The 19,564-nt window shown below is 35.8% G+C and overlaps 1 protein-coding gene across 16 annotated transcripts in view; it reads right to left on the reverse strand.

The window, feature by feature from the left end:
* The window catches only part of strbp (spermatid perinuclear RNA binding protein), a 192,272-nt gene that overhangs the window by 69,431 nt on the left and 103,277 nt on the right, over nt 1-19,564 (reverse strand). For all 16 annotated transcript variants that reach the window (XM_021479265.3, XM_073914466.1, XM_073914464.1 and 13 more), the window contains exons 4-5: nt 6,404-6,648; nt 2,629-2,818 (exon numbers count right to left, since the gene is read on the reverse strand). In XM_021479265.3, the coding sequence (XP_021334940.1) occupies nt 2,629-2,818; nt 6,404-6,648 (435 nt within the window). The remainder of the gene's footprint in view (nt 1-2,628; nt 2,819-6,403; nt 6,649-19,564) is intronic.

The raw sequence follows: 19,564 nt of genomic DNA on the forward strand, positions 1-19,564 counted from the left end.
AAAATAAAAAAATTGTGCTATTCAGCTTTTTCAATAAGTTCCAAAAACAGAGCCTCAGCTTCAGCAGTAAAAACTGAGCTTTGATCATAGTTAAGGATTGGAGTGTGAATAACAAATAAGAATTTATGTTTTAGATATGAATGCACTTGAAAATGATGGGCTGAAACCAAAAACTATGGATGCTCATGGCCGAAAACCAAAACAGAAAATCCTTTGTAATAATGAATTATTATCTTATGTAATATAAAGTTGTTTTAAAGTAAGCCTTTAAAAATGTACAGTATTTCAGTGAAAATGCAGAAGCTAATTAAATAACCATATTTTATTGACTACAATTTTTTTGACAGTGAATGAATGAAAAAGTGTCATTGCCTTGATTGCACATTAGTGCAATCACAAGCAGCAAGAACAAGTTTACTGTATAGTAATGTCCTGTTAGCACTTTGAGCGGACTTTGCTTTTCCGGTGAGCATGTGCAGTTTATGCATAGGTAAGAATGTGAAATTTCTGCCATGAATTTATGTGAAATTCCAGCGTGCGCAGGCTGATAGATTCACCTAATCTGCTCCTGTGTCATTAACTACATGGCACAGTAGATTGGTTGCTGTCACCTCTTCAGCCTGACCTTGCTCTTCATTAGTTTAAATGCTCGACATCATTTTGGAGACCATCCTCCACCCCAGCTCCACCTGTGTTTATATCTGATACGGGGGTTACATATATATTATGTTTATATTCTCAGACAGCATGTCTATGTATATACTGGCAGTAGCAGGTCTCGGTACTTGCTCTGCCATAATAAACAAAGCAGCAGCAGCGTAGCAGATTTATACCGCCAAGACCAAATATATCAACATTGCCATATACATATTCATTACCATACTAAATCCCGAGAGTGTTCGCGACAGAAATGGGTTTACGGAATTTCCCCAGAGTAGATTATATTGCTCTGTTTTAAACTTTGATCGCAACACACGCGCAAGCTCATCAACTTTGGTCGGTGCAGCAACAAACCGCCCTTGAAAGTCTCTTCACTCCCCAAAGTGATTACGGCTAGAGGGAGAATGAAACAAGTGCGCTGGACACTGCTGGGTAATAGCATTTTTCCAGCTCCTATTTATTGCCTTATTTTTTTTCTGTTTTGGACATTTTCGGCCAATTTTTTTCATTGGCTGAAAATTAGGTGCGTCCCTAGTTCTATATAATGTTATATGGATATTCATATGTTCAAGCATGACTTCGTAAATCATTAGCTAACAAAAAACTGTTGAAAAGAGTAACGGTCAGTATAGCAAATGAAGCCCCGCCTTGTAGTACAGGAGTCAATCAGCGATCGTTATTGCCTGACGATTCTCAGGGGGAGGGACTTGGACCTGTGAGTTTCTGCAGATTTTGTGTGATTCCAACATGTAGAAATTAAGCCAAAGACACTGTTATTGTTTAATTTTTTTTGTTGAATCACAATATGAAATTTAATCGGAAGTTTGGCAAGCAATTTTAGAGAATTTGATGTTTCCCCATTCAAACAGAATGCCGAGCATACTAGCTGAGAGCTGTTTTAAAGATGGCCGCCAAGTGAAATGACTTGCCTTAAAGGGACTTTGACTTAAGCCATGGTCACAGTAGAGTTTGAGCATGCAAAATTGTGTTTTAAGTGCTGCAAAAAAGGGTCGGGATAAAACAAATTGACCATATGACATAAAACATATTTTATGCATCAATCATGTGATGCGATTTTGCAGGTCAGAGTTCACCAAGCTTAAACTTTGGAACACAGCGAGTTGTGAAACAGAATTCACGTGCATGAATAGAAGTCAATGAGGTGAAAAGTGCAGTGTAACCGTAGTTTTTGCCTTCATTCTGGCTAGTTTTTCATTTCTGTTGATCTCTAGGTTATTATGCTACTGTTTTGACAGCGTTTGACAGTTTTATACTGACAGTGATGATCATTGTGTTAGTTATACTGAATGCGGTCTCCTCAGTTCTGCACATTTCTTTTCAGCCTGCTGCCTGTCTAGTTTAAGAGGTGGCAATGCAGTGTTGCCAGATATTGCTACAAAAACAAACAAACAACAGCGATACCCAGAACAACGAGCTAAAATAAGTTCAAATTTATCAAGCAGGCTGCAGAATTGATAACCCCAACGTTCATCTTCCCATGAAGTTGTTTAGATGTTAGTATCAGTATCGTTAGATTTTAGGATATCTATAAGCAAGTGTGCACTAAAACAGTGTCAAAATTTGCGCTGAAAAAATAATATAAACATGTCAAGTTTGTAGTGTCACTTCCCCCTAAATGGATCAACGTTATTTTATTCATGTCACCTCATACTTCAGTTTCCCATCAAATCGTGACCAATCAAATGGTCTCTATTATCTGACATCCCCCGCCCCCTTGATGACGTTTTAAATTTGATGAGCTTGAGGTCAACCTCTCTTACTAGCAGAGCTGTGATAAAACAAAACAATGAGGGCTGTTTTTTTAAAAAAAGGAAGAGTAGCTATATTTTGTACCGCCCTCTCTTCATGTTTTGGTTGAGATCGAATAAAAAAGGGCACATTTCTGATCTGGAAGTCATAGCTGGACTTGCTCATGTGTCTTTTCTATCAGCAGGTGTGTGCCATTACCTCAATCTGCTGTGGGAGGTGCTCACAGACGGTGCTCAGCAAAGTCTTGGTGGGATTCTCTCGGCACATGAGCACCAGCTCCAGGTCCATGTCATCTTTAATCAGAAGGCCTTTGGCCACCAGACCAATCCTCATGACTCCACACAGCACTCCTCCTTCACTGGGACCACTGCTACAGCTGCTTTCCTCACTGACAAACACACACACACATAACACTAAATTAATGATCAGCAATTTGTGTAATAACTTCAGAAATTAGTGATGCCCGATATCAGATTTTTGATGGGATCCAATAAACCAGTATCTTTTAACTCATTTTGGCTGATAGTCAATGCTGATATGTCTTTGTTTATGAGTTTTATTTATTTATTTATTTTTGCTGTTGTTTTTTCAAGTACACATGAACCAAAAGCTGTGACTGTTTTATATAATTTTTATTGTAGCATTTTGTATTGTATTCAGTTCCTAGAAAAACTGAATATTAAATGAGAAAACAGTGGGTGTGGCTTGTTTTTTGTTTTTTTTAACTCCAAGTATATTAAATGTAGTAAAGTAGGCATTTCATTCAGAAAGTTTGAGAAAGGGTACAACCTAATAGACACCTCTTTCTCACCATATCTGTTTGTTTTCATAGCGCTGTCAAAACTGACAGTTGGAGGGGCATGGTTAGTATGTTTGCCGCACCTATAATCCTGAATATTTCCGGAACAACTTTACCAGTAAATTCATAAAAAAGGTGTTCACACAGCCGTGGACATTATGGAAATTTTCTTGAAAAGACCTTTTACACATTCATTCCAAAATATTAGTAAATTGTGACATCATTAACCAGAAATGAGCTCTAAATGAATGTGCTTGTATTTGTAAACATAGGTTTTTTTTTGATGGTTTCACTTTTATTTAAAGCTTTAGCATTTGTAGTGGCACACCTTTCGTGCACATCCCTATTTACCACCTTTTTGCAGCTTCTATTCCAACAACTAGTATTTAAAAAAAAAAAAGTAAGTAAGACCGAGTCTTCTTTTAAAAAGATTTACTGAAGAAATGCAAACAAAAATACAAAGGTTTAATTACAGTCAAAATACCAAAGTAAAAGTTTTTAAATTGTATCAATAATTAATACATTTTAGATAATACAATCACAGTTAATTCTTATTACTTTTAAATATCAATTTTCATTATGCTTTAACCTTTTTAACTAAATTATTATCACAAATGTATTATGCATAACTGGCTCTTACAGCATTCATGTAGTTGCTTTGTGAGATATCCAAAGGCAGAAACCCAAACCGCAACTGAATGTTAACACAATTCACTACATTACAAATTATGTGGATGGATAAGTATTGTGAACTATTTTTATGAAAACATATGGAGGACCACTTTCACATGTCGAGATGTTCATAATATGTGTGTGTGCTGGCACTCACCAGCTCCTTCACGTGCACACGCGTCAAGCAGAGCTTGAAGGTAAATAAACAGCAGCTCATCATGAGCATTTTATCGATAATGTTTTACACAGTTGGCATTAAAAAGGAACATAGAAACGTTATCTGACTTACATCTAGCAGCTCAATGTGTCTGGAAAAATATTCAAATGCTTTTATTTTCATAAACAGTGTTCTGATTTGCTAAAGTAAACATCTCGACGTGAACGCACTCTTTCTGGCACTCTTCCTTCTGCATTCACACAGAGCAGCATTCAGGCAAATTACCAGTAATGTTACAGCTTCTCTTTCTGAAAAATTGCTGGAATTAATTTACCGGTATTTTAAAAAAGAGCCTTTTTTCCTCATGTAAATTCCATCAGTGTAAAAACCAGGTGGACAACGGGAAAATAAGAAGACAAAACAAACTGTGACGAGACTCACAGTCCTCCGAATTTGCATATATGCCTAATATGGGTTGTTCATCCGAACAGCAGCCATCAAGCTCTGAGATCATAAAAAAACTCTGCGATCATTAATATGCACGCTTATGCTGCATTTGATAAGCAACAACGTTTTCTAGCGAGACAACAATGGTAAATTTCCTCCTTTAGTTATTTTCAGACATATTTTTCACTTACTTTGTATTTTACTTTGAAAACGCGAGCGCCAAATTGTTTACTGTGCTTTACTGGGCAAGGACAGCACAAGGCATGTTTCAAATTCATCTCAGGATGCAAAATGCAAGATTTACAGATTATACATTTATTCATCTCCACTCTGAAGAGGCATTAGGGTATTTTTAGTTACATCTTTTGATAACTGATCATGTTTATTGTGAAATGTGATGCGTATGTTTTAACAAACATGTGTAGACTGCTGAATCTTGCCAAATAACTCAGCTCAACTGTCATGTTTATACAGAGGTTGATATTATATCATGCCTGTGTTTTCTTTGACTGTAGCTTCAAAATACAATGCCTTACATCTCTATCGCTCTTTTTTGTCAAGTTTAATTATAATTTAGCCTTAATGCACAACAGCAAAATAGGGTAATGTTACTCTGATTGGGTTTATATTTGTCCGTGTTAAGCATACATCATTCTGTGTGTGTGTGTATGTGTGTGTGTGTGTGTGTGTGTGTGTGTGTGTGTGTGTGTGTGTGTGTGTGTGTCTGTAAAGGCTAATTTTTACTTCTGCATCAAGCGTGTGCATAAGCTCTGGCGAAGCTCCATCGCGCAGTCGCATACTATAGTGCTTGTCGTTGCTGACGCTGGCGCGCACCTCTCTGAAAATGTACCTACACATCGCAACGAGGCATAGCGCAAGTTTTATGATTGGTCAGCTTGATACCAGTGTCGACTGTGGGGGGTGCTGAGAACCGCGAGCCCAATAAAGCAAGTTTTGAGTCCTGTGAAGGAGCTGCGGATGGATACTTTTGTTTTATGTTTACTTTACGATTAAAGTTTTTGCATGTCTGCCAGTTCCAACCCCTAAATGAGTGATCTTTACCTACTTGTAGCGTTCAGAAAAAAAAAAAACACCCACGAAGAAACTCAACAGAAAAGATAATAAAAACCTACTGCCAGCTGCCGTTTCAGAAGTTTTACTGCAGAGCAAAACAAACAGCATGTAGAGTTTAAATGCATGGCTACACGCAATTCTTGCGCCATGAGTCACGCCGATCACTCGACGCAGAAGTATAAACCAGCCTTAAGGGCGGCACGGCAGAGCAGAGCTCATTAATTTTCACGCAATGAGTAGCCATATATGGTCAATCATGGACCTTTTGATTCTATGGGTATTTCATTGAGTAATAAATTAGCTTATAAAACCGTTTCGGGAGATTTTTTTTTAAATTATCGAAGCCATAAACTTACTATATAGATATCAGAGAACAATTTAATTTATTGAACTAATGCAGTATATGGCATCTTTAATTAGAATAATACAGCAGTTCATGAATAAACACAATTCTCATTAGCACTAAGAAGAAGCTGTTAGTAATAAAGAGAATGTTGTGTGGACTAAACTAGTGTGAAATAAGAAATAACTAGTACTAGTAAATAACTTTCTGATGCGTGCTGTGCATGGAGTCACTTTCGCAATTTACTGAAAACATTATGAAACACTTAATCTAAATGACCGTAAAGGCAAATTTTCACTTCAAGAATCCCCAAAATGCTGATCTTATTACTAGCATCCCTGGCAGACAAGTAAATTACTGCATATTTGTATTCAACCAATCATCTTATCAGCATCATTTTGCAGCCAATTTATTGACCATTCCAATAGTTTTGAGCAGCAGAAATGCATCCCCTTTCCCAGCATGCACTGGGAGCACTCACTTTGTGCTGCCTTCTGGCGATTCGTCCACGGTGGGCTCTGTCTCCTCCTCCTGTGTGCTTGATGCATTTGTTGGATTCGATTGGCTGGCTTGAGATTGATCCATCCAATCAGACACATGTTTGAGGGCGCACTCGACCGTGGAGACGAGGCTCTGCACTGCCTCCAGGTCCTCAGAGGAAGGGTAGATGGTGGAGTGTTTGGCCATGACATGACGGTCATCATTGCCGAATGACCGAATAGACCTCTGAAAGGAAAAAAAAAATTACAAAAGGTTTGTTAGATTAGATTGTAAACAAAAATTATTCAGTGACTCTGATGAATAAATATTTCTTCAACTCTTCTACTTAATGTAGGGCTCATTTATTCATTTTTTTTTCCGGCTTAGTCTCTTTATTAATAGGGTCACCACATTGGAATAAACCGGCAACTTATCCAGCACATTTTACGCAGCAGATGCCCTTCCAGCTGCAACCCATCATAAGGAAATATCCATACACACTCAGGCACACATATACACTAAGGACAATTCAGCCTGCCCAATTCACCTATAGCGCATGTCTTTGGACTGTAGGGGAAACCAGAGCACCTGGAGGAAACCCACGCCAGCACGGGGAAAACATGCAAACTCCACACAGAAATGCCAACTGACCCAGACTCGAACTAGTGACCTTCTTGCTGTGAGGCGACAGCATTACTTACTGCACCACCCCGTCGCCTTAGATTTATCTTTTTTATTCATTTTCTTTTCAGCTTAGTCCGTTTTATTAATCTGAGCTCGCCACAGCAGAATGAACCGCCAACTTACCCAGCAGGTTTTTACGCAGCGGATGCCCTTCCAGATGGACAAGTTAGCCTACCCAATTCACCTGTACCACATATCTTTGGACTGTGGGGGAAACTAGAGCAACCACAGGAATCCCACAGGAATGCAGGGAGAACATGCAAACTCCACACAGAAACGCCAACTGACCCAGCCAAGGCTGGAACCAGTGACCTTCTTGCTGTGAGGCGACAGCACTACCAACTGCACCACTGCGTCGCCTATCTTATTTAATAATAATAAATATCAAATTCAAATGGACCTCCCGCAAGTAAACAAACCGTTGTCATAAGAAATCGAGTGCCCCCTGCAATCAAGTCTGCTTAGGACCCCAATTTTTAATCATGCACAACAAACTATACCTATTACAACTCCAGTAGACCAATAGGATCACCCAGGGTCCTAGGCAGACCCAATTGTCAGGGAGGACTCGATTTCTCACCACAGGTGTCAACACACAACATGACACTTTTTACCATGGAGGGATGACTGCGCTGGCTGATTGTATCCCTGGCCATCGTATACTATATAGTTTGTATACATCACTTTAGACAAACTATACATTTCAAGAATAAAGCACGGCTGGAAAACAATGTTTTAGTGCCTTGCAAATGGTGAAAGCGCATCGCAAATCACTTCAGGAGGAGGCATGAATTAACTTAGCTACACTATGACATGGTCATCTTCCAGAATTATTACCAACGATATATCAGTTAATGTTTTTCCCTCTCTCTCACTCATTCTCAATTTTTTTTTCCTCCACACCTCATAATGCACAGCGCATTGGCCTAGGGCAGCTGGATTAGTCCAAAAAGGCACAGTACTTTTTGCAATGGGGTCTGTTCTAGTTAAGATCATCTTCTCACCACAAACAAACTGCTCCAGGGTTTGTTTGAAAGAGTGCCGAGACCACTTCTTCAAGGTACGTCTCAGTACACTTTTTTGGTCCGCTTTTGGTGCGCACTCGAGTGCTACATTCACACCTGCCCAAACGAACTGCACCAAGAAGAAAAACAAACTCCATTGCGATTCAACTGAACTTAATAAGGTAGGTGTGAAAAAACCCTAAAAACTAAATTAAATGGTCATAAAAAACATGTTAAAAATAACTACAAAAAGTTACTTGTAAATAGCGGAGGAATGGTGTAACAGAAAATTTTAGGGGTTTTAAAACAGGGGTCACCAATCTCGTTTCTGGAGGTCCGGTGCCCTGCAGGGTTTAGCTCCAACTTGCCTCAACACACCTGCATGGGTGTTTCAAGAATACATAGTAAGACCTTGATTAGCTTGTTCGAGTGTGTTTGATTAGGGTTGGAGCTAAAATCTGCAGGACACCGAATCTCTAGGAACAAGTTTCGTGATCCCTGTTTTAAAACCTTGAATTTACAAACCATGGTAAACCGGTTATCATCCCATGCCTACTCTTTATTAGATTTTCTTTTAATACTCCTTCTCTTTTTTTTTCACCAAACAAAGATATGGTAGAAAGAACAGCCACATAGCAGGTACGCAAAAACAAACACACTCTGCTATGCTAACAATGTCTGAAGATCACCTTGGCTGACTTCTTCAATTTATCTTCTAAAGTGTGTGTGTGTGGGTGTGTGTGTGTGCAAGAGAGAGATGGACATGGAGAGTTAACCGATTAAACTTTAATCAATCAAGTTCACCTCTGATTGCTCTGAAGGCAAGACAAACATCTGCACACAGAAAAAGCTTCAAGTATGCGTGTGACACTGACTGGAGAACAGGCCATCAGATACGGACGTGCTGTATTAACCCGTGTCAGTGTGTTGTGTATCGCCTTCCTCATGGGCCCAAATCAATTTGAGCTCAGTGACAGTCACCCAATGGCCTCTTCTAATCAGACATGAAGCCCACAGTCCTGCAGTCCTCCATCTAACACTCTCTCTCACCTTCAGTCAAACTCTTATATAATCACTACAGACCTAACCACCATATAAATCCTCACTGGTTTCATTAGTATTCAGGGTGGTGGTTTTCAACTGGTGGAGTACAAACAAAAGATGTGCTGCAGCAGTGGATATAGCATTTATAGTAGTAGTAGTAGTAGTAGTAGTAGTAGTAGTATAGTACACCCTAAGAAATAAAAGTACGCGAGCTGTCAATGGGGTGGTACCTTTTCGAAAGGTAAAAAGTTGGACCTAAAAGGTCCATATTATTACCTCAAGGGTCATATTAGTACCTACAAATTTTAAGAGGAACCCTTTTGTACTTTTTAGGTACTAATATGTACCCTAAAGGTATTAATATGGACCTTTTAGCTACAAATTTATACCTTTCGAAAAGGTACAATTCCAGTGACAGATCGCATCCTTTTATTTCTGAGAGTGTTTAGTATAGTATAATATAGTATAGTACAGTATCGTATAATATATAATAGTGTAATGTAGTGTAAAAAAGAATATAGTAGAGTATAGTATAGTATAGTACAGTACAGTATAGTATAGTAAGAATACAGTACATTATACAGTAAACAGAATTTATTGCTTGTTTGAATAGCTTCATATCTACATTTTTTTAAGTTTTGGTAAGACTAAGACCAATACCCACTTTTTAGATAGTGGCTTATTAGCAGTTTTAAGTTATTGGTACTTATAAATCACATTCTTGTTCTAAATCCCTACTCTTATACAATAGCTAAACTGTAATACTCATTTGCTAAAAATGAATAAAAAGCAAATTCATTAAGTTTGTCATTACCAGGTTATCAAACTAAAATGGTTAACATGTGTCTTATTATTGTAAGGTGTTTGATAGCACTCTATTGGAAGAACATGAAAAGTCCATTCATTTACCAGGCTGAAAGATTTGACACATTACATTGCACTGAAAAGAATCACCTAAAAATAAAATTTTGGATCTGTTTATACAATTTTTGGAACAAAACCATACAATGGCACAAGCAAATACCTTTCACGCTACTGATTAATTGATTGATATGTGTACATGCTTTTACTTGTCTCAGCCCATGTCTAACTATACATTTACCTGTTAAACTGAAATTAAAAACTTTGGGGGAGGGGGTTAAAATATAAAGAATAGCTTTTTTATATCTATAACAAAAATGTAAAAAAAATAAAATAAAATAAAATTCTTACTGTATTTAGTTAAAAGTGTTAACTAATGGTTTATTAATAACAAGAATTAAAAAAGTGTAACCTTTATGTTCGTGTTAATTTTGCATCTAGTTTAGTAAATAAACCATTAGATGTGCTTTTGTCATTATTAAAATAACAAATATACATACAAATTTAACTAACACAAAAACATGTTAATAAAAATACAAACACATGAATATTTACAAAAAAAAAATAAGCATGAGCACAAAGTCACGGTTTTCTCAAATATAAAATACAAATATAAAAATATAAAACAATATTAAATAATAGATATATATTTTTATTATTTTGATTTATTTTAATTCCCTAATACACCCTTAATTATGTTTTACAGCCTTAGCATGTCTTTACTAGGGATGTAACGGTATCAGAATTTCACGGTACGGTAATACCTCGGTATGAATGTCATGGTACGGTATTTATTGAATCATTTACAGGGAAAAAAAAACTTTTGAAAATACTCCAAAAAAGTGCCAAAAGTGTCAATGACATACAAATTAGCCATCTATCTGTTAGCTTTGAAACAGGAACTTCAATTTTAATAACAAAAAATTATTAAACCATGTAAAAAAATAAAGTTTCAATTTAGTATTGTTAAAAACTCATCACATTTAACATTTAATCACTCACTTAGATAGAGATGGGTTTAAAGAAAAATTATCATATAACTATTATCTGGTAAAAGCTGGTATCTCTGGGTATTTACAATGTCCCCTGCAACAGAAAAAACCCCTCTCATTTGGGACTGAGGATTCTGGGACAAGAGAGATATGACTTGGCCCATGTTGACAGCAGTGGGGTAACGTTGTGCATTGTCTTTCCCCCACTTGAGAAGACAAACCATGAGTGAGATAGAGATCTCTTTGCGGTACAAGTCAATGTCTGCATCAATCTGAACAGTGTGCTGTGTTTCTGCAGTCCCCATGACTGTTATTAGTCGTATTCCCCAACTTGCAGGCACGTGCAAACATAGGGCTCAACCTGTGCAGTGCACATGCCCTTTTTAGTCTTGGATAGAAAATGCCCTTCCAAAACGATCAAAAGTGCCCCCGCGACGCGACACAACCTCCGTCCAGTCCAGCCCTTCAGTAGGCGCGCGACAACACCTCTCTTGAGTATGCGCGCTCAACCCCCCCTCGGCGCTTTACAATACGCGCGCCACAACACAGCTGATCAGAACGCGCGCGACAGCACCGCTATTCAGCACGCGCGCGGCGACAACACCCGCTTTAGGTTCGATCATTTCCATCTTTTTTTCATCTCCGCTACTAGCAGCACACTCCATTTCCGCATTACTGGATCTGTAGCGACAACAGACCGCAAAGGATTATGGCCACGCCGGGGCTGATGGGAAATGAAGTTTCAGCTACCTCCCGTTCGCTTCATTCGCCTGAGCAAATTTTCTCAGAAGACCTATAGTTTTACCGAGTCATGCGACTTCGGTAATATCGAAAAAAATTAATATTGCGGTATGACGGTATTTACAATACCGTTACATCCCTAGTCTTTACACTTTATTACTTTGTTTATTTTAAATACCTTTAAAAACAAATTATTCAAAGAAACAGGAAGTAATCCAGCAAAATGTCCGATCATCCAACACATGCAACATCTTCCAAAGTTTTCAAGTCTTAATTCTATCCCTTAATGTTGCATTAAATATGGTACAATTATTAAAAGCACATTAAACACTTTACTGATAAAATAAAGCAATTGCAAAGTTGTATCTTATAAAAAACACAAATTGACAGGTGCTACATGAGAGCTGCTGTTAAAATCTCATTTGTAGTCTTTTTGAACATGGAAATAGTGACAATTTCAAAATCGTCCACTTTGTAACCTGTTTTCAGATTTATGCATTTTCAATAACAAAAATGCCATTGTTATGTAAATGAATAGACAAAACACATAAAAACATTTAGCTGTTTTTGGCTTGTGTAAACGGCCCCTTAATACCAGGTGTGAATAGGCCCTTATTTGCTCAAAATAGTCTGTTATACTACTTGAAACTGCAGAAATGTTTTACTTATTATTTTATTAGCACACTCAGCTTTACCATTTACCACACTTTCTTCTTCTTCTAGTTTTAATGTAGCAGTGGCTAATCAATCAGAAGTCTTATACAGAATAAAATAAAATATTTTCTGCGCTGCAATATACAGTGTATGAAGAAGACATTTTCGATATACTGTATGCTTTTGTTCAATAAAAAACAGCTACTTAACAGCTGTTGCCATGTTCTCTACAATTTATCAGCATCACTTAAGTGAAATTAAACTCTCTGGAGGTGATTTGCTTCTAATTACAGTGCATATGAATGCTAATACGATTAATTTAAAGAAGGTAGTTAAGGGTAACATTAAAAGAGAACTGTAAAGTAAATTTATTGCGTTTACAGTACTGTATTTAGCTTATCATAAGACTTGTACTGTGTTCATGGATTTGATACATAATTATATATATATGACATATTATAAACAGCAAGATTTCTGTTGAATGATTTCCATGATTAAAATAAATTAAAATAAAAACCACTTCACTTGTGCAACATGCAAGAAAAAACTTTCGTAAAACTGTACATTGGCCATTGACATTAATGCGTTATATGAGCCATGTTAGCAGTTACGCTTGCTCCAATAAAATATATAACAGTTTTTCATCACCACATAGTAAAAAAAATCTCTGATTAAATCGGTGGTTGCTAGTTCAGATACGGTTGCGGATGGAACTTAACAAGAATTATTTATATAATTTATAAAATTACTTATTTATTGTATTTTATTAACGTCTACCCCAACCTTAACTGTCACAGTAATATAAAAACAGTAGATATACAGAGTATTATTTGTTACCTATTAAAATACCCAATAAATGTTATTTCTTTACTGTCTACCCTTACCCCAACCCTAAACCCAACCATCACTGTACTGTAAAATATTAATTATTGTTATAAAAAATGCTTTATTGATGTGCGTATCCACATCTGAATCCTATCTAGACTTTACCAGTTTGATTTCCCATCATTGATTTCTCTTCTTTGTGGTGTATTTACAGTTTCCCTGTAAGAGCGCCCTCTGGCTTTGGGAGGAGATTTATTACTAATCAAAGAGCCGTGTTTCCCTGACGAGATGTGCATGAGAATCACAGCTTTTGCTGAATTGTGATCTCAATTAAATTATTCATGCAGCACTAATCAGCTCTATTCATAAGAAGCCCTATTCCGTGTCATTTCTATTCCTCCACCATCCCAACACTGAACAGCAGGCCTGCTCAATAGCGTATCAAAGCTGCATCAATCCCAGGTGGAGTCTGACCTTTCGCAAAACACAGACATAAAACCCACACAATGCATCCATCTTCTGCATGCCAGCTGTTGTTTAACCAGCAAAAAGGAAAGAAAAACAGGAATCATTTGTTTCTACTGGAATTCGCCGAGTGACATTTTTACACAGCCGGGCTTGTTTGTCGACTGATGTTTGAAGGCTGCAACCTTTAGCGGAGTTGATCAATTAACGTGATGCCGAGCGAGCACTTTGACACCTCTATACAAACGACACATGTTTGAGGACATTAAAGCACGCCTGGGCAGGCGTTGATTTCGGCTTCATGTGTGGATGGGATATAAAGATGCGAATCTGAGTGTGTGTGTGTGTGTGTGTGCGAGCAGCGGTGACAGCGGCCTCTCTGTGGCATCAGGCCAGTATTTAATAGTCAGTTGCCAGGGTTTATGAGGCGCTCCTAATGGCTGCCTGCGAGCGGCCGTAAAACATACTGGGAAGTGTAAAAGAGTGTAAAATAGCTAAGGAGGAGCGGAGAGCACTGCGTCTTAATCACATATCATACTAGAGGGATGAGGATTACAAACAGCCCTGTTTATGCCTAGTATTTGAATGGTAGTCTGGTATCAAGTGGAGAGCACTATAGTATATACAGGTCAGGTGTAAATGGAGTCTGAAATGCATTGAGATTGTCCACTATTAATTGCTTACAGATAGGGCTGGGCGATATGGCAAAAAAAAAAAAAAAAAAAAAATTTAATTATATTATATCACAAATTTTTCAGTAGCAATAATCACTCGATATCAATAATTATCACAATAATTTTTAAAAATCTATAATCAGTCGATATCGATAATTATCACAATAATTTTCAGTAGCAATAATCAGTCGATATCGATAATTATCACAATAATTTTTCAGTAGCAATGAACAGTCGATATCGAAAATTATGATATTTTTTCAGTAAGAATAATCAGTCGATATCTATAATTATCATGATAATTTTGTCAGTAGCAATAATCAGTCGGTATCGATAATTATCACAATAATTTTTCAGTAAGAATAATCAGTCAATATCGACAATTATCACAATAATTTTCAGTGGCAATAATCAGTCGAGATAGATAATAACCACTATAATTTTTCAGTAGCAATAATTAGATGATAACGATAATTATCATGAAAATTTTTCAGTAGCAATAATCAGTCGAGATAGATAATAATCACTTTATTTTTTCAGTAGCAATTAGTCGATAACGATAGTTATCCCGATAATTTTTCAGTAGCAATAATTAGTCGATATCGATAATTACCATGCTAATTTTTAGTAGCAATAATCAGTGGATATCGATAACTATCACAATAATTTTTCAGAAGCAATAATCAGTCGATATCGATAATTATCAAGATAATTTTTCAGTAGCAATAAACAGTCGATATCTATAATTATGATATTTTTTCAGTAGGAATAATCAGTTGATATCTATAATTATTATGATAATTTTTCAATAGCAATAATCAGTCGGTATCGATAACTATCACAATAAATTTTCAGTAAGAATAATCAGTCAATATCGATAATTATCACAATAATTTTTCAGTGCCAATAATCAGTCGAGATAGATAATAACCACTATAATTTTTCAGTAGCAATAATTAGACGATAACGATAATTATCACGATAATTTTTCAGTAGCAATAATCAGTTGAGATAGATAATAATCACTTTATTTTTCAGTAGCAATAAGTCGATAACGATAGTTATCCCGATAATTTTTCAGTAGCAATAATTAGGCGATATCGATAATTACCACGATAATTTTTAGTAGCAATAATCAGTGGATATCGATAATTATCACAATAATTTTTCAGAAGAAATAATCAGTCGATATCGATAGTTATCACAATCATTTTTAGTAGCAATAATCAGTCAATATAGATAATTATCATAATAATTTTCAGCAGGAATAATCAGTCGATATTGATGATTATCAAGATAATTTTTCAGTAGCAATAATCAGTCGATATCAATAATTATCAAAATACATGTCAATTCTATATATCTTTCCATTTCAAAGACTTTTCAGCATTCCAATCCCTTTGTGCAGCTGATTTAACAAATTTTGTTAAATATATTAGCTAACTGACAACATAAATAAAAAATAATAAACAAAAAAAAAACAATCATTGTTCAGCATTTACTGTTCAAGTTTTTAACAACCAAAGACATTACCTTACACATTATTGTATATTATTGTTCAACATCAGGACAAAGTAAAACAGGTTTGTGAGTTAAAACAAGAAAAAGTGAGTTAATGGTGACAGCATTTTCAGTTTTGCATGAACTATCCTTTTAATGGTGAGTATGGTTAATTTAGGGTGAAATATCATTTAATATATTTTATTTAGAGTTGCTAATGATTACTTGATCCATTGATTGTCAATAACCATTTAATCGGCAGACCGTATCGATGACTGATTAAATATTGACATTAAAAGGTTAAGTTGTGCACTGTAAGACGCGTCCACACATTACATAATCAAGTGTGTGCAGTTTACCTTACCTTATGAAGTCACTCTCTTGACATTTCATAATAAAAACCCTGTAGTGCACAGATATTGGTTATACGCGTGGGTGTTGTAACCAATTTTATCTGACACTGGCATGAATAGACCTATGCAGATTCTCATTTTAAAAATAGTGTATTATGGCAAGACATGCAGGGAGCCACTCCATTCACACAACAAGTTTCTGAGCTCTCTCATCCTTCAGACAGAGTAGGTTCTTGCAAGGTAACCTAAGAATACTTTTAGTGCTAACTTTATAGTTTGAATAGTTTTAAGACTGTCCAGCTCATACGAACGCTTTATTAAATGAATAAAATTCTAACCGTGGAAACGGTTTAATGGATTGCTTTGGTGATGAACAATATGCTATAAGGCACGGCTTTCAAAAATGATGACATGAGACTTTGTTGGGTGGTTGCACTGATGCTAAGATGGTCCAGGTTTGCCAACACTTGTTCATATATATATATATATATATATATATATATATATATATATATATATATATATATATATATATATATATATATATATATATATATATATATATATATATATATATGAACCCATCCATATTACAATGTATAACCTGGGTTTTAAAATACACCAATTTTACAATTCTGGGTCGACACTGAAACTGAAAATTCAGGATGAATTTAGATGAAAATCTAAACTAAGTATAACATTTTATACAGTTTATATTTGAAATGATACATTTTAGGTTTTTCTGAGGGGAAATTATCATAATAACAAATTGGAAACTATATTCGAACAAACTTTTTTTAATCAATATATTTATTGTTTTTGCATCAACAATGTACGGAATCATTTCAAAGTACATGTAAACATTCTTTTTTAACCACCCTCCACTCCAGTTCCACCCTCACTAGACTAAACAATGTGGTGTATTTGCAGTTTGCAGCCATCCTAATAGTAAACATCCTTTTCTAACAACCCTCACTAGACAGAAACCTTAAATGGACATAGTAGTGAAACATTCAGCTGATGTGTAAAATAAGAGAGAAAAAACAAGTAAATAAATAAACAATGATGACAAATAGTTGCCTTGTACTTGTACATGTGTAATGACAATAACGTTGAATCTAATCTAAAGGATTAAAGAAGAGTTACATTATCCCATTCGCATTTTCAGTCAATTTAACGTCCAAATGTGCCCCAAATCTTTTTAAACACTGATGATTTTTTTAAGTTCAAACATTTTATCATCAGGAGAAGGAGCAAGACGAAATTTCTCCATACATATTAGAAGAAACTTAACTACATATATTACTCCATTCAGGAATGTAACTTTTTTTAAACAATACACAAACAATTGCGATGTTCAAAAGGCTGGTTCATTTAAAGTACACAGCCAGTGAATCCATCCAAAAATGATGGAATATTTGTAATTGTTTCAAAATTGGTGATTACATTGGGGAGTCTCACAAGAGCATACTATGTTATTTATATTGTTTATTGGTGCTTACTTGACAACACAGCCTTTCAAACTAAAAATAATCATGAATTTGAAAGCTAAAGCATGAATGAATGGATAGCGCTGTGATAAGTGCTACTAAAATTTAATGAGCAGGGTCAAGGTGTCATATATTTTCTGCGCTATTTTTGGCTAGAAATTGATGAGTGTTATTTTCCAAATAATGCAGAACATCCACGAGCCATGATGGCAATTAAGTGACGCTAAAGACAGAATAGTTAACATGACAATATAGTACATCAGATTACTTCTATTATGCACAAAAGGTAATCAGATGCTCAAGACATAATCTTTAATGACTTGTACTGAAAATGATGACAGAGGCTTGTAATATAAGAATAGTATAAGTAATATGTATGTAATTTGTAATATAAGAATTAGAGCGGAGCATTAATTACAGTAAATGCATAAGCCTATTTTCCATGGAGCGATTGATTTAAGGTTGCCTGCTGTTTTTATTTGACGAAACAAAAAAAACATATGATGGAAAAATCGCCAGTGTTTTCGTTTTGTGATCTAAATTTGTAATTTAAGTGAAAAATATCTAGAGCAGGCCTATTTATTTTATTCTTTTTATTTAGTTTATTCTTTAATTCTGTGCAGTTGAAAGCAGGTGCGTGAAGACGTGAAGATCAGTATTTTAAAATGCAATATTTAATGTGTCAGACAAAAAATAACATAAATAAATAAAACTTAAATAAAAATAAAAATAAATAATATTTTAATATTAATCTGACCAGTTAACTGCTAATGTTCGGTTAACGAGCCGCAATTGTCGGTTGGCAAAACGAACCAAAATGAGCCTCCCTAATACTCACTGATAAGATAAAGACCATATTTCTTTAATGGTTGAGTCAGTGGAGAAAAATGTATACATTATTGCTAAAAACATCTAATTATTTTACAGCTGCAGTCATTTGCATATCCATTCTGTCATTTCACTTGTTTTTAAGTATAAAAATGCTAATGAAACTTCTATTTTAATTAGGAACCAATTTCAAAGGATATTAAAAACTAATCAGAAGGTGAAAATAGGAGCAGAATAATGCCATACTACTCTATTAATAAACAACAACATGCTAATTGGATTCCAAGCAGATTCTAACAGAATCCCTCAACCAATTCTACCAAACAGTGATGAATCCAAAGAGGAATCTTTTTTCACATTCATTTAGGATGGTATTTCGGAAAGCATGCACGTGTGTGAGAACATTCCTGTTTAATCAATCTAAAGCGGGTTTCATCAAACCACAGGTTTAACAAAATGGCACACTGGGGACGCATTCGGACAAGCAGATCTCAATCAAATGAAGTACAATGGACAAGTAAAGAACATACAGAAGGAACAAGCCTAATAAAACTGAGGGAACATATGGATTGTGCATGTGTTATATAAATATTTGTCAATATTGTGGTACAGTTTTAAATTAATGTGTATTTATGGCTTCTGCCGTGTATCTAAGATGGATAAGATAACCGCAAGAGGGGTCCTGGCACATTGTGTCATCTCTGTGTGTATATTTGAGGTCAGTGTTCGCTATTAAATTAATTACATGCACCTAATTAAAATGTCTTCCAGTCAGGCAATGATCTGCAAAGCTCTGTGGCTCCTTATTATAGACTATAGACATAGACTTGAGCTGACCACAAACAGCTGTTGACTGATGGAGGCCTTCTTGATGAGTGAGTGTTTGTGTGTGCGTGTGTGTTTGTGAGACTGACACAAACAGACTGTGACAGAGTGCGTGAGTAGCTATCTCATACCCGGTGTGTGTAAATCTCATGTGGCCTCAGAACAGAGACCTAAAGAAAGCCACTTTAAAAATGTATGAAAAAAAAACCTTTTTGCTTAAAG

This window comes from Danio rerio, chromosome 10 (assembly GCF_049306965.1).
Source record: "Danio rerio strain Tuebingen ecotype United States chromosome 10, GRCz12tu, whole genome shotgun sequence".
NCBI lineage: Eukaryota > Metazoa > Chordata > Actinopteri > Cypriniformes > Danionidae > Danio > Danio rerio.